At 31.7% G+C, this 16,354-nt stretch overlaps 2 protein-coding genes across 2 annotated transcripts; both read left to right on the top strand.

Annotated features, from left to right (window-relative positions):
• The first annotated feature begins 5,926 nt into the window (after nt 1-5,926).
• Nucleotides 5,927-9,331, top strand: LOTGIDRAFT_216116 (hypothetical protein). Its single transcript, XM_009057738.1, has 7 exons — nt 5,927-6,077; nt 6,566-6,668; nt 7,069-7,207; nt 7,368-7,460; nt 7,765-7,908; nt 8,222-8,320; nt 8,542-9,331. The coding sequence occupies exons 1-7, from the start codon at nt 6,019-6,021 to the stop codon at nt 8,682-8,684; spliced, it is 780 nt and encodes a 259-aa protein (XP_009055986.1). The 5' UTR covers nt 5,927-6,018; the 3' UTR covers nt 8,685-9,331.
• Nucleotides 9,332-10,694: 1,363 nt separating this feature from the next.
• On the top strand, nt 10,695-16,341 carry LOTGIDRAFT_119495 (hypothetical protein; the record flags this gene model as incomplete). Its single annotated transcript, XM_009057737.1, has 11 exons — nt 10,695-10,874; nt 11,061-11,236; nt 12,209-12,310; nt 12,522-12,636; nt 13,171-13,252; nt 13,599-13,708; nt 14,083-14,181; nt 14,527-14,593; nt 15,054-15,244; nt 15,407-15,521; nt 16,301-16,341. The coding sequence occupies 11 exons, from the start codon at nt 10,695-10,697 to the stop codon at nt 16,339-16,341; spliced, it is 1,278 nt and encodes a 425-aa protein (XP_009055985.1).
• Nucleotides 16,342-16,354: the final 13 nt, after the last annotated feature.

Here is a 16,354-nt window from a genome sequence, read left to right as displayed (position 1 = left end):
ATGCTGAAATCCACAGTCTATACTTGTGACCTAGGCCAGTGCTTCTATCAGAGAGTTATTTTCATAAAACCTTATACTGGATAGCCATACAACGGGGTTTTCTCGACTTATTCATAGATCAAACATTGTACACGGACATAGGTGACGCATCATGCCGCCGCTGTCGAGTTGACGAAGTCAAAGTGTCCATAAAGTAAATCGAAACAAACCAATTTCAATTATTTTATAGAATATCTGAGGAAACTTCTAAGACATAAGAAATAAAATTTCCGTTTTTTAAATCTGACAAAATTCGGTGTTGAATCCTTATATGCACGAAAATAGCTTACACCACTGTACGATAGAGATTCAACTCCAGATCTTGATTAGTGGATGAATTATTGTCAGTGAAGACGTTTCCAGATAAGGCGTGTTCGATTTGTCTCCCTTTAAGAATTAGTTTCTGTAGTGTTATAGCATTAAAGAAAACAACGAGTAATATAACGAACCCTCGACACACCTTTACTCAATTGTTAGAAATCGCAGCTTGTGTCAAGAAAAGTTACTGTATGCGACCAAAGCGCCAATTATTTAATGCAGAACTTGTTATGCTGGTAGAGACTTGCACTGTTATAAGGTATGTAACCATTGTTACTAATATTTTCCTCAGTTATTGAAAAATTTATTGATGTCAGATGGGACAATAATTATTAACCGATTATTGTATTGTATGTATATAAACTTTCGTTGACTTTGACGATGTACTTACATGCTTTCTCATTGTTTCAGATCCCTATACGGAGCCCCTTAAGCGCAATAATAAATAAATATGTTTACAATTGCGCCTTAGGGGCTCCGTTTCTCTAGTCAAGCGCTTGTGGGAATACTTTGATGCTTGAACCAATTGAAAAATTCCTATAGAAAGGCCTGTATTTGAGTAGGCTGGGTTCTAGAGATATATTTCTAGCATGTATTGTAAATGGGGGGGGGGGGGTGATTAGACAGCGATTTGCGATTCTACAGGTGCATATCCCTGTTACTTTGGTGACCGGTAGATGGAAGTGATATCTTTCTCTCTGGGTCTTGAGATGAGAGCAGATGTGTATATGTGTGTGAGGGTGTGTTGGTACAAGGATAGCTACCCCATTTCTCCTGCCATCAACATTGATGAGTGAAGTGAATTAGCTAATGTCTCTTGTTTTGAGGTGATGTTGGTTTGGATGAGGACTGCCCAAAGTATGGAAAGAGTATCGGAATCCATCGGCAGGGTCGAAGATTAGGCCTTACAGAACGAAAGTTGAGCTTGACTGATACTTGCTGGAGATATGGTGTTCTTACTGATATTGGGCATTCATGGGGTTGAGCTTGAGTAAGGGTAATAGAGTAGGTCTAATTACTGAACATATCTTAGCTATTAATTAGTATTAAGAGTGATTGAGTGAAGAAGTTCCTAAAACCTAAAGAGATCTGCTAGATATAAACTAGGGTGGAGTTAACAGAGTTGGTATTTAGTTTTGAACATAAAAACAGTACCGGTAATCTATAATGAAAAATATATAAAATAAAAGATGAGAGCGTATGACTAGGTTCTAAAAAGTTATAAAAAGAAAAAGAAAACGAAAAAAAAAAAAGGGAGAGAGGAGTCAATTATGAGAAGATTCAATTGGATCGAGTCTATCACAGACTATATTGCATGGAGTTCAGAGTTTGTCCATCCAATATAGCTTCCTTTCTGTAGTCTTTTAGTGAGGTGTTAGGTAGGGAATCATCTCGCATTGAAATGAGATCTGCTACAGTATGTAGCTATCCCTTACACTCACATGTTTCTCTCTTTCGATTTAGATTGTGTTAGGTTGGGTTAAAGGTTGGTTTCTTCTCATGTATAGGCCTAACATCATTCATTAGAGCTTCTGGCCAGCAATTTTTTTTTCAGACAAGATTATTGAGCTGGAATGTGGCTAATTGAAAATGCCTTTGTGTTCCCAAAATCGTGTACATACTGTCAAGATCTCCCGTTTAAAATTTCAATTCGGAGGCAGAAGTAGACTCGTGGAATTCTACTTAGTACACATGGTTTTTATATATATATTTAAAGGTTTAATTTTAGATATCTGAAGATTATAGTCATGAAATTTCAATATAAATGTTATAATACAACTTAAAATACATAACATTCCACCAAAAACAAGCCATCATACAGCAATCGATGAAAATATGATTTGTATCTTTAAAAAAAACTAAAGGTGAAACGTGAACAATTTAATAATTGTCATCAAAGGAATAAATGGTAAGTTTTTCTGACTCAAGACATTCCTCAATCTTCGGAAGGATTAGCGACTGTTAAAGATGCAAAAAATGACAGTTTTAGTATTCTTCTCTAGACTGGATCCTCAAAATTTATAAATATCCATAACAACGCATTAAATACCACCTAAACCGAAATGAAAATAAACCTTTATACTATATATACCCTAAATTGAACTAAATCCATCCGAAAAATGTGGCGAGTTTAGGTTAATAACACATCTATATATTGTGCCCACGGCAAATAATTTGATACCTCGAGAGAGTGTATAATATACGTATTTGTTCATAAATATCTAATATACTTCAAAAAGAAAATAAAATCATGATGATGTCAACAGAAATTTCGAAATAATGAGAACTATGCCATTAAGAATGAGGCTGCAGCAGTAACAATCAGAGTCAAATGTCGATATTGGCAACGGCACCGAATAATAAACGACTTCCAGTGCTTCAAGGTGCACTATAGAACCAATTGTTTGGTCAACTGTGATGTTGTATTTTAATGACATCGATCGCAGAATCTTTGTGCGTGGCATAATCTTGAAAATAATCGACAATTACTAAGCCTTAAACAAGGTATAATTTTAGAATTGTATAGAGAATTGAGTAAATAACATACCTGTTAATATCGTATTTCTCTCTCAATGTTAATGTAGTACAGCTTCAGTCAGCGAGGAAAGGTGTACAATTATATATAACAGGTATTTGGTATTTCCTGCTATTCCTTTGGAAGTTTCTATTGCCTGTCATCAATAATAATACTAATAGACTTGAACTGAAGGCGTAATTAACGCGTCTGTTATTTTCATTTACTGTCTTGGCTATTTTTATCTTTAACTTGGCACCTATTGGACTAGAAATCTTAAAAAGTCATAATAATATTTACAATTTAGGTTTATTTATTTAAATAAAGATATACCCGTGGTGGTAGAAGTGGTGTATACATTCATTGCTAACCCAATTAAAAGTATCTAAAATAACAAAATTTAATCTTTAAGATACAATTACAGACATGAAAACTTTTGCTATTCCACACCCAAATATAAAACAGAAATATAACGCATAAATTCAGTATGATGTAAAATCTTTTAAGTACTAAACACAATTTCGGAGAAAATGTGATACAGAAAAGGGTTTGATAGCAGGGATGATGCTAGTAAATTTTCTTGTTCTTTTGAAATGCACTTAGCATCTTCCATCTATTTTACGACTTGGCAACACCTCTTTTAGCGCAATTGTGAATCTCCAGTCGGGCTGGTTTAAAACCTTAAAGGTGGGTTCAAGTCTACTAGGATGTCGCAGATGCCATCCACTCAGTTCAATGATTAGGTACAAATTTGCTAGAAAACAGAAGATGAGCAATTGATTGCATCTGCTGGCAATCGTAGAAGTCATCGGTGGGGTATGAGTATGAATTTACAATCTTTTGTGATACAAAAAAAATATTCTTAATGTCAATATTTGAAATAATTGTTAACCTTATTTCCCCCTCATGTTTATCTGTTGTTCGTAACACATCAGATGAAAATACACATCAGATGAAAATACATTCTCGTCTGAAGTAACTCTATATGGCTTGAATTTAATACCTTTAACAACTAATCCAGAATTGCTAATTATTGATTTAATCAAACTATTTGTTTACTGTTATCTAACTAATTGAAAACTAAAAATTCTCTTCAAACATTTTAGAATTGTCATCCCCCAAAAGTCAATTCTGCGATGTCTATTTATTAATGTATGAAACAAAAGGCTCCTATATTTAACAAAGTGGCATAAACAAAGTTCCTATTGAGATTTATTTATCTACTTTAACCCAACTCCTCCTTATCCTTGATATATATTACTTAATGCATAAGGGCATTTCATTGCAGGATGTTTTAAGCAAGATCCTTGAGTTCAGGAGGGGTTATTCGGCAACAAATAAACATGTTTATTCCCAACTTTGTGTTGCAAAAGTATTTGTAAGTCAAAAGGTGGAGTATACGCTACTGTGCATCTATCGATTTATCGATTAAGGCCTTTGATCGTATAAATAGGCATAAATTGTTTTATCTATTACATGGTCCAACGTCATTGGTCCAATATTTAAGCCACGAGCATAAATAGGATTGTATTATAATATCCATGATTGTGTTAAAGATGGGTTTCCTTATTTTTTAGCGTCAAATTAAGCGAACTATTTGATAAATCGGTGTTTTTAATGAATTATCATATATTCTTAATCATGTCATTATGTTCTTATTGTATGTACAGTCTGGATAAACGAAAAAAAGACTTTTTGACCTTTCTTGATCGGTCACTCATTGGAATTCTGATGATAATTCTCTTTTAATTAATCTAATTATGAATTAATTATGGACATCTGAGACAAACTGGTATTTTTCCAAGTCATTAGAACACCTCTACTTTCTTTCGTATAAGTATTAGCATTTTCATTTTCATAAATAAAAATAAGGGAACTCATCTTTAAGCATTGGCGGCGCCAGTGTGAGTACAGGGGGGGACATTTGCCCCCCTATGAAAGTTGAAAGAGAACCCCACTTTATTTTCAACAAATCTAAATGTCTACCTTTCTTCTCCAAAATATGTGTCAGAATGCACAAAATCAATTCATTTTTCCTTGTAAGAATCTCTGTGAGAGGCTTGCGACTATGACACCAACACAGAGTAGCCAAAATGTGAATTCAGCCTCAGCAATTGTCACCCCATTGAGTCAATCTGCCCCCTATTTGTACCCCCAGTCTCAGAATGCTGACGCCGCCACAGTTTGAGCAAACTATGGCATGAATAATAGCTTTAGCCTTTAACTGCAGACACAAGTTATCTTCAAAAAAGTTTAAATTTCTTTGAGGTATTTTGCAATAAATGTCAGTAAATCTATAAAAATCCAAAGTTGTGGTTTTTTTTTAAGTTCTTTATAAAAAAAAGAAAAATAGTACCTTGGGGGTTGGAAATAGGCCTATATTATAGCTCTTTATATTGTTCACGACTTAAAATGATATGCGTCTTTTAAAACTATATAACATCGTAAATGATGCATTGTATATTATGTTAGTGAATTTAGGCGTTTTGCTTTATGGTCAAATGAATAAACTTACTATTTAACGATCTATCTTTGTGATCTCTTTTCGTGGCGCTGTGCTAAAAATCACATCTAGACTAAAGAACGAAGTCTAGGGCACAGCAATTTAGCCTATTATGGTCAAGTATAAACAATTCGTTCGCAATATTCTCGAGTGATGGGGGATTCGGTGTGGACCCAATGTATCTTAGGTTGGCATACAGTTTGTGATGCAATTTTTAATGTCTGGAAGATAATACACGAAATAGGTCTAAGGTCCTAATAAGCCATTTTTTTCTCGGCGGATTTCGTCTACAGCCACATTTGTGTCGGGTGAAATGCTGCCCTTTGACATTATATTTTTGAGGGACCAAAATCAAGAAAACACAGCACATCAGACTCTGAGCATGAGATTTCTTATTTTCCAATAACCGCTGTCCTTTTAGCTCATTGGGGCGAATTTGATTAGATAAGTTCAGAAAAAATTATGCTATGTACGAAATTGATCAGGGACGAAATAACACGCTTAAATAATCCATTTCCAGATATTACATGTCACTCTGTATTTCAAATGACGTCATTTTTTGTTGATGTTTTGAGGAAATTGTTCCAGAAATTGCGAAATTTATAATCTTAAATCTTATAGTGCTGTATCTTAAGAATAAAAGATGTCCCTAAACACAGCTCATGCCCAAAATAATGGGGTTGTAATATATGCAGGGGAAAGGTAACATCTGTTTAGTCTGTATCAGTAAGGTGTAAGTGTAGTATGGATGGGTAGACGTAGTAGGAAATCCAACTGACTAGCTTAGAAAAGATTATTTGTTAAGTTATCATTCCTTTAAGTTCAATTCTTAAAGAAAAGTAAAGATGTTTTCTGAAAATTTTATTTGTATTGGTGACACTGATAGTATCAATTTACTATTGAATTAATTGATGCTGCTATAACAATAATAATATTAAGAAAACATCTTAAGGCTCCTTACAATCAATCCCTTAAAGTAGTGGTAATGAATTTATATGCATCATCATTATTTTACAATCTACTTGTAGATCTACTACAGAACCATAATTCACTATGAAATGAAAACTTCCAAACAACTTCTGTTCTGTTTTGTTAAGATTATTAAGATGATGATTGGTAAATGTGTCATTTAAGTTCTACATTGAATTGAATGAATGTTGATTACATGATGTCATTAATTTTTTCTGCAGGATTCTAATTTTCTACAATGCTATTGAGATGACATTTGAAGGTCCAAACATACCTCATTTTAAAGGCAAGAAGAAAGGTAGAATCTATCTTACCACTCACAGAGTAAGTTTTATTATGGTACTAGGTATGGTATTTCACATTCACGAAAAAATCTAATTAGAATTAGACGTTCCCATTTTTATAGCTTTTATTTTTGATATAGCCCTTTCAGATGTAATGACAGCCCTCTTGAACCTTTTGATCTAACCTGATAAACGCTAGGTCACAAAATACCAGCACTGGAGAGGGTAGAAATTTGAACAGTTTAAAAGCAAATGTCATCAAGTTAGGTCAAGAGGTTAATTTGACTGGTGAAAAAATAGAATTTTAATGTAAGTGAATGGAAGTTTTGTTTGCATACCATGAAGATCTTAAAAACCTATCACTAAATTCTCCAAAGGACATTGTTTCCATCCATTTGTATTGGAAATTGAGGTCAAATATTGATGAATAACCATTGTAGATGATATTTACCAGTACAGAAGGGAAAGATGCTTTACAATCATTTAGTTTTCCATTCCTGAATTTACGTGAAGTGGAGTTAGAACAACCAATATTTGGAGCTAATTACATCAAAGGAAGAATTATTGCAGAGCAAGGAGGTGAATTGTTTTTTTTATTTATTTTCTTAAAAGAAACTGTTCTAGGGAAAAAATGGTAGATGTGGACTGTCTAAAAGTTCCAGTATTCACTGTATTGCAAATGTTTCAGTGGAGTTCAAAGTTTTTATACTAATTTATGGCATATGATAACATATTACAGGCAACTGGAATGGTGAAGCTAATTTTAAGATGCATTTTAATCATGGTGGAGCTATTGAATTTGGTCAGTGTATGTTGACAGCTGCTAAACTAGGTAGATATTAAATTTTAAAAATGACATGTTATAGAAAATGATTCGAGAAGCTACGTGATTACCGGTATGTTTTAAAGAGACAAGTACTTTAATTAATTGCTTTAATGAACTGAATAGCTGATTTTCTTCCTGTGAATCAGTAGCTTAACTTGGTCAGCTGGAAAGGTGAAAAATGAAATTGCCATATTTCTTCTATTAGAAATTGAAGTTAGTCAGAATTTAACTTTTAATTATTTCATGGATACTTATACGCAACACTTTGATTATGCATATCATCCTTTCTAATGTAACATTTTGTTTTCAGCATCTAGAAATCGACCAGCTCAGCCACCACCTTATTCACCTCCCACAGGACCAATATACCAGGCACCACCACCAGCTTATGAGGCACCACATACACAATATTATGATTGGGTTCCTTACCAAACATTCCCTACAGCTCCACCAGGTATATTTTTAACAGCTACATAAAAGGCACAAAATTTTGGTTATAGATTTCATGTTAATACTTTGTGAACAAGTAACTTATATTAGAGGTTCAGCCTCCATTGCTATGCAGTCTATCATCCTAATATGGCTTTCATAGCAGAATGAGATGAGCTTTTGCCTAAAATATAATGAAACATACTTCAAAGAACACCTAATAATTTGAGATTTCCTTTTCACAAATTGATCAAATGGAATTGATTTTTTATGAATGAAACCTGAATCATGTGATCCTAAAATTTCATGATGAAATTTTTTTTTCAATTGTTTAACAGCTGAGTATGTTTATACTTATGATGCACCGCCACCTTATCCTGGTGTAGATCCTAATGCAGCTGTTTATCCTCCGCCATATGCTGCTGGCAATGCCACAGGTAATTTGAGAAGCAAGTTTTCTCTCTTTATTTTTGTCAGTTTTGAGTGTATTAACAAAATTGAAAATGACAAGCAAACACAATGGACATCACTGGGATAGCATGAGTAAATGTATATTTTATGTTCTAACAGGCATTTAGTATTATATTGAGGTGGTTTTACTTTCATAATCAGTTCTTGATATAGTGAGCTTGAATAATTCTCTTTTTATATATTGTAGGTAATAATGCTAAAGAGAGGGAGGCTGCAGCGAGCGCTTATTATAATCCTTCAAATCCCCATAATGCTTATTTACCACAACAACAGAATGGTTTTAGTCAGCCACCTCCAAGTTATGATGATGCTACTAAAAAACAAAATTAATCAATGTTATCATATCTGATTCAGATATTGATTATTGCAATATTTTATCAAAATTTCATTTCTGGATATAGTTAATTGCTAAGAGGTGATATATTTATGAGGGAAATTTTATATGTTGTATTATCATAATTCATATTCAACTCTTAATTAACTGTCTGAAGTCAAAAATGTGATCCTTCTCTGTTTCATATCTTTTCTTTCTATTTGACATGATCCTTGTAAAGTTATATCATGAAGAAATATACAAGCTCTAAACAACTAAACAACTTGATAAGATACTGTATTTTTTAATTGTTAAAAAATACAGTGACACAGTATTTGAAGATGTTGATGACCTGTTTGTTGATATTAGTTATTATGTAATTGTACATAGATTGATAATTATTATGCATCAGTGAAAAAATTGTTTATTATGTGATAAGAAGTCAGTTTTTATTTTATTTGTGTAAGCAATGTAGGATTTGGAATTCTTTTGTTAATTTTTTATTCTTTGAATGAGGTGAAATAAATATTAACTAAAATATTAGCTTATTTTTTGTCTGTGATATGAAATATGCTGTAGAATTTTGGCTTTGACAATGATTAGATACTTTTATTTTTTAAATTTGTAATGCGTTAACATTTGCTTAATAAATATACTGCACCCAGTCTGTTAATTTTTATTATATTAACACGCCATTGTGGTCTGCCGTAAGTTATCTCCCTTTACAAAATGGCTGCGCCCATGATTACTCAGAAATTATTAAATAACTATGTTCAAAACTCTCTAAGGAGGTTTGTTTTCCTATTTTATTAAGCTATATTAGTAATAATTACCATTACCATTTCTTTCGCTTAAAGCATGACATGTGGGCAAACTAGAACATATATTTTAAATAGATAATGGGACCGAGTTCACGTTGGTGTCTGTAAATTCCAAACTCAAATAAGAGTTTCCTGTATCGTATAAATCGATGCTTTATAACCAATATGGATTCATATATGTCATCATGGTAATCCGAATCTTGGTTCCTGTTGCTTTTTATCTGCCTTTGCTAATAATGTCATAGTGACACTTGTAGCTATCCTGAACTACAGCTGAAGCCAGTGTCACTGCATAAGTTAAGATAATAGCCCCTACTATTTATGCATGAGAAGGGGGTTGACATGGAATGTCAATGGGAAGAGTCAAACCAAGGCTCCTGTGTTTCGGGCATAGCACGGTAAAGATCCCTCGACAGTTGCTAAAGGAAAATGAGTAGCCTAGGGATTAGCTAGAGTGGTTGATAGGAAACAAGTTACTATTCATCTTAAGGATGAGGGAACATGTCCCCTCAAAGCTGGTTTCACTTAGTTAGTATTAGGCTAGTGTTGAAATGGATATTAGTAGTAGTCCTAACATAGACCTAAAAATCAATGATTTATCATAATATATCATTATTATTACATAAGCTTATAATCTCTTTCATGGTAATACACGCTGCATTGCATTGCACGTCCTCATTCTTCAATAGTGGAATGTAACAACTCAACTTTTTTTTTTTTTTTTGATATGCCACTGGGCTTAAATATGGACAAGGGCTGCATATTGTAAGAAACATTTTACATATTGCATATATTTTTTTTATTCTAAATCCTGTAGATTAATTAGAAGGTTTTCAACATCTACTCCGGCTGTGGGTAACTTGTTAGATGTCAAGTCTAGAGGATTGTTTCAATACATTCATCCTGAAAATGGGTAAGGAATCAGTATAGTAGTTGAGACTATGAAGAAAATAAAAAAGATTTATACCTAGCCTTATAATCTTGTATTAAGAAATTTCATGAATATGCTGAAAGCAAAAAGATAACTATTCTGAGTGCAAATTGGGTTTGGATTACAAGAACAAATTAAAACTTGTCTTCAACCAATCAGGGCTTAGCACTACAAATACTTCTCAAATGGATTCATTTTAAATTAATGTTCATCTTATGTGAATGGCGTATAGTTCTATGGGAGAACAGAAACTATTTCAAATACTGCCGGGGAAAATGACAAATGACATAAAATTGTTGTATTGTAGGGGTCCTGCATTATATGATAAACTATCATCAACTCAATGTATATATTGTGGTTTTGATCCAACAGCAGATAGTTTACACATTGGGAATCTACTAGCTATAATTGGTCTTATACATGCACATAGATACGGTCATATGGCTGTTGCTTTAGTAAGTATATAAAAAGTATTTTTGACAAATATCTTGACTTTTTATAATTTGCTTTTTTATTCGTTGATAAAAAAAAACAATCACTATATTGTAAGACTGTCATATTTGAAATTTAGATCCATGCCTTCTCTTTTATTTTCTTAAAGCATGAGGTTTATTCCTCATTATTTTCTTTTTTGATTTTAGGTTGGTGGTGCTACAGCTCAAATAGGAGATCCAAGTGGTAGAACTAAAGAAAGAGATCGCATAGACTTACATGATGTTGAAAGAAATGTTGAAAAGCTTACAGAAAATCTACAAAGAATCTTTGATAATCATTCAACTTGTTTTCTACCTAGATCTCACAATCTAGAGAATATCAGGTAAAGTTCTGTATGTTGTAGAATTTCGAAAGGAAAGCAACCATGTTTTAGTGGGTATATTCGCCATTTGTTTGGTTTATAGTTATATATTTGAAATATCAACAAAACCTGAACGGTTTTGGAGTTATTGCCCTTGACTTGGTAAAAACATGACAAAATTTGTCTGTGAATACAATAGAGATTACAGTTTTCATCTGATTTTAACCAAATTTGGTATGATTATCTTTTACAATGAGATCTTGGTCAAGTTGTAAATTGATGATTTTTCGTTGAACGGTATTTGGATATTGCTCTTGACTTTCATCTGATTTTGATTAAATTTGATGTGATTATCTATAACAATGAGATCTTGGTTAAGTTCAAATATTTGATGATTTTTCGATCAATGTTTTTTGAGTTATTGCACTTGACTTAGTAAAAAGGCATCAAAATTTGTTTGTGAACAGAAGGGAGAATTCAGTTTTCATTCGATTTAAGTAGAATTATGATGATAAGATCTTGGTCAGGTTAGAATTTGACAATTTTCAGATAGCCTTTTTTTGAGTTCATCAAAATTTCTTTGTGAACACAATAGAGACACGTTTTCAAATGGAATTTTTTGTGATCATTTATATTCTTGTGGAATTTGAATTTAACAATTTTTTTGTTGAATGGTACTTGTGTTATTGCCCTTGTATTAGTAAAAAATTTGTTTATGAATACTATAGAGACTATAAAGATTTCATCTTGTGAATGCAATAGATGTGACAGTTTATGTCAGAATTTTATGAAAGTTTGTGTGTTTGAATTGATCAACAATATCTTGTACAAATAAGATTTTTGATACGATTTGATACAGATTGACGACCGCCTTTGATATACTGAAAATTTATCAGGGAAGTGGGCGTATCTTTGCTAGGCAGTCGGCAACCACTTGTTTATTTTTTTGATATGATTTGAGAAGAAATGAACATAATCTATTTTATTCCACAGGATTGTAAATAATATAAGTTGGTATCAAAATAAAAATGTGATAGATTTTTTATCAAAGGAAGGTAAAAAGTTTAGAATGAATGCTATGTTGAACAAAAGCAGGTTAGTTTAATATTTAACCTCTTTGTGTATTTAGAATGTTAAAAAATTTCCACCTTTATTTTTCTGTTCAAATTCTTGGAAACAAATGCGATCAAGGCTGAAAAGAAAAAACGTGGCAGTGAATATTTAGGATGTTAAAAAATTCTTTGACCCCAATATCTAATTTATAAAACTGTCAACCTTGTTTAATTCTGTTTGTATTTTCTCTTAGTGTACAAAGTCGTCTGTCAAAACCAGAAGGAATGAATTTTTCTGAATTTACCTATCAGATATTTCAATCTTACGACTGGTATCAACTTTATAAAAACTACAAATGTACAATTCAAGTAAGTTACTTTTACCTATGACTTTTCAATTGAAATTTCAATTAATGTATTGACTCTAACATTTGTGAATTTCAAAAAGATAAGATTTAAAGATCAGTTCCCTTGTTTTCATTTCAGAAAATAAAAATGCTAATATTTATATGAATAGGAAGTAGAGGAGTTTTTATGACTAGGAAAAATACCAGTTTGTCTCTCATGTCCATTATTAATTCTTAATTAGCAAAATAAGAAGAGAATTACCATCAGAATTCCAATGAGTGACCGATCAAGAAAGACCTATAAGTCTTTTTTTGTTTATCCAGACTGTACAGTGGACACTAATGATTGGTTAAAACTTAATGATTGATTAAGAACACATGATAATTCATTAGAAATACCAATTCATCAAATAGTTTGCTTAATTTAACACTAAAAAAATAAGGAAACCCTTCTTTAATTAGTTTGGCATGATGTATTTAAATCAATTGTTTGAACTCCTTTGCAATTCAACATACTGAGTAAATGACGTAACAGTTTGTAAATGAATCATTTTAGATTGGTGGTTCCGATCAGCTAGGTAATATCACAGCAGGCTTTGATTTTCTTCTGAAACAAGTTGACGAGGACAGTTTCTTTGGTAAGAATGATTTTGTTATTTTATACATCAAAGTATTCCTTCATATCAACAATTTGTATGTCAAATTTCTCCTTGTGATATGCAGTATCCTTAAAGTCCTTATTCTCCAAAAATTAACTTAAATAAAATCCAGATTTTAAGTTGTACAGAAACTGATTGGATAGTAGAAATTGATTTTAAAATTTTTTAGTTATTGACCGATTAGATGACTGGAACGCTTTAATCATTTTAAATTCAGTTTTCAAGAATAAGGCCACTGGTGAATGGTGATAAAAGAAAATGGCAGAATTTAACTAGGAAAAAAATGAAAAGTAGAATAATGAATTAAACATCAAAATTATTTTAGGTCTGACTATACCTTTAATAACAGCATCTAGTGGTGAGAAACTGGGTAAATCTACTGGTAATTCTTTATGGTTAGATCCTTATAAAACATCAGCTTACCAACTATATCAGGTAATAACTAGCCAATTTATAAAACAGATGATAAAAAATCCAATATCTACTTTACAATAATAAAATATTCTCACTGTTAAAATTGTGCTCAATACATCAATTGTAGAGTGAAACTCTGAGTAACAACATGTTTTTTTAGGTTCTGTTTTAATATTTCAATTTCTACTTTATGTGAAAGAGCTTATTTTAACTTCCTTATTTTAAACATACACAGAAACCTTTAGTTCTTATCTACTGAACTGAAATTAACATTTGAAAATTGTACCAAAATATTGTACTATTGTATTTGATAAATTCTTGAGAGGTGACAGATCTGTGTATTTAACATATCAAGAATGATGCTGTTATAACTTCTATTCTTTTCAATATTTCAGTATTTCTTTAATTTTGCTGATTCTGATGTTGAAGAATATTTAAATTTGTTTACATTTCTAACTGACCAAGAAATAACCCAAATATTAGAAGAACATCAGGTAAAAATATAAAATTGTTTAAATTTATCATATTCATTATCCAATGGTTTTACTGTATAGTTGAAACAAAACATACAATATGCACCACCCCCTTTTTTTCTCCAAATACAAGGAAATATCTTATCCACTGTGATTATGAAATGTTTCCAGATTGTCTTTGACAGGTTAAACTCACACAGACTGCCAAAATGCCAGTATCTTGGCATGTTCTAAAAACTTGTTTTACTATTCCAATGGCATTGTTGCAATGTATAATATTGTCATGGGGTAATAGTCTTAGATTTAAATGTAATTTAATGTGTCCTGGTATACTTGTATTTGTTGTTACTTTTCTACTGTTTGTAGAGTGCTCCTCATAAAAGATTGGCACAGAAAAGACTAGGAGAGAATGTGACTTTACTTGTTCATGGAGGTTGGTATTTGTATCTATTCTTTGTAACAATTTAGTCATTGCAACGTAACATAGATAATAATTTCTGACTGAAAATTTCAGAATGTTCCAAATCATTGTGTTTGTAAGAAATTTCTCCAAATATCTTATCTACCACAGCCTCACAATAATTCTAATAACATTGTTTTTAACCAATCAAAGTTGATTGTTTAGGACCCGTTAGTTGATAACATTGACGAATTATCAGCTAAATCCAAAATATAGCCTCATTGGGATTTTCTCTCCCATACCATTGTGGAGATGAGAACTATCAGAATAACAAAAAGAGATGAAATTGTAATCTAATAGATTGATCTATGCCAAGCTGAATTAATTTTTAGTTTCAAAGTTAACATACTTCATTTCATGATAGTTGTGGTTTCTTTGTAACTAAGCTTCCAAATTTGCATCGATTTAATAAAGTAATATATGTTTTGTATAGAAAAGGGATTAAATACAGCTAAGAAATGGACTGATGTATTATTTGGTGGAACAGTAGAATTGTTACAGACTTTAACTAAAGATGATTTACAACATTCACCAGAATTATTAGTTACTGAAGTACCAGTATCAGATAAAACTAATTTAAAACATTTATGTATCGACTACTTAAAGGTTCATCCATGTAAGTATGTATGTCAAGTGATTTGGAAGTTTAAATAGGACTAAATTATGTATATCATTATATCATTACAATAATAACTGCACTCAAGAATGAAAGTATTGTGTATTGTGTTTGTTTCTACATAAACTCTCATGTTTCAGTTATTTAATTATTTATCATTTTCAGTACAGTTTGATAAAATATTAAACACTGGTGGTTTACATATTAATTATGAACGTGTTAATGATAACATAACAATAGATGATAGCCATATATTACCAAATAATATAACAATGATTCAGTTAGGTAGGTTGATTAAGTTTTTAATTTGGTTTTTTATTGGATATGGAACCTCTTTACAGTAGGAAAAGGGAAACACATACAAGAGCTAGATACCGATCTGTGCACATTTCAAGACATTGCATGTTTACTTCCTCTGTTTTATATGTCAAAAGAAAGTTTAGAAGTAAATTGTCTCCACTTTCTGTCTATCTGTTCATATAATCTACAATAATGGAAATATCGTGGGTGACCGCTTGAAACCTCGAATATGCAATATTTGGTCATTTTGACTTTTTGGTACCTTTCGAAAGCTCGAAAGCTCGTAAACGCGCAGATCTTGTGATCAAAAGCTTGTATTCTTAGCTTGATTGTAAATAACTCAAAAAGCACTAATTAAATAACACGTATTCAAACAGTCAGATTTAAAACCTCGTAAAATTATTATTTATTATACAAGTTTTTGTTCAATAGGCCGGAGATTTCAATTTGTTATACGAGGTTTATAATTTCAAAGAATAAAAACCATGTATAGCAGTAAAAAAAAATAATAAAAAAGATTATAACAAAATACGCGGACAAATAGTTTTTGGCGTTTTTCTCAAAAAGTAATCCCGCTTCATTTATCGAAGTTTCAAGCGGTCACCCACGATATTCTGTTTATTTCTGGTTTGTTAATTAGCACTTATGCAAAGATAATTTTCGTGATGAATAGCAATGGAGCAATAGTGACAACTTGCTTTAGTTCCCTTGGATGGTTGGTTAGATAACCTTGCTACATTAATTAGATTTTTTGTATTTTTCAGGTAAGAAGAACCATTATTTGTTGAAATGGTCAGATGGATAAATCATATAATGAA

The sequence above is a fragment of the Lottia gigantea genome (genome assembly GCF_000327385.1).
Source record: "Lottia gigantea unplaced genomic scaffold LOTGIsca_31, whole genome shotgun sequence".
Lineage (NCBI taxonomy): Eukaryota > Metazoa > Mollusca > Gastropoda > Lottiidae > Lottia > Lottia gigantea.
The sequence above is the reverse complement of the archived record's forward strand: the minus strand, read 5'-3'. Positions and strand labels throughout refer to the sequence as shown.

Bases quoted from the DNA above. Each gene is read 5' to 3' on its own strand.
- LOTGIDRAFT_216116 (XM_009057738.1), top strand. From the start codon at position 6,019: ATGTCCCTAAACACAGCTCATGCCCAAAATAATGGGGTTGTAATATAT. The intron at 6,078-6,565 runs GTAACATCTGTT...TTTTTTCTGCAG, and splicing joins GTAATATATGCAGGGGAAAG to GATTCTAATTTTCTACAATG. The intron at 6,669-7,068 runs GTAAGTTTTATT...TAACCATTGTAG, and splicing joins TCTATCTTACCACTCACAGA to ATGATATTTACCAGTACAGA.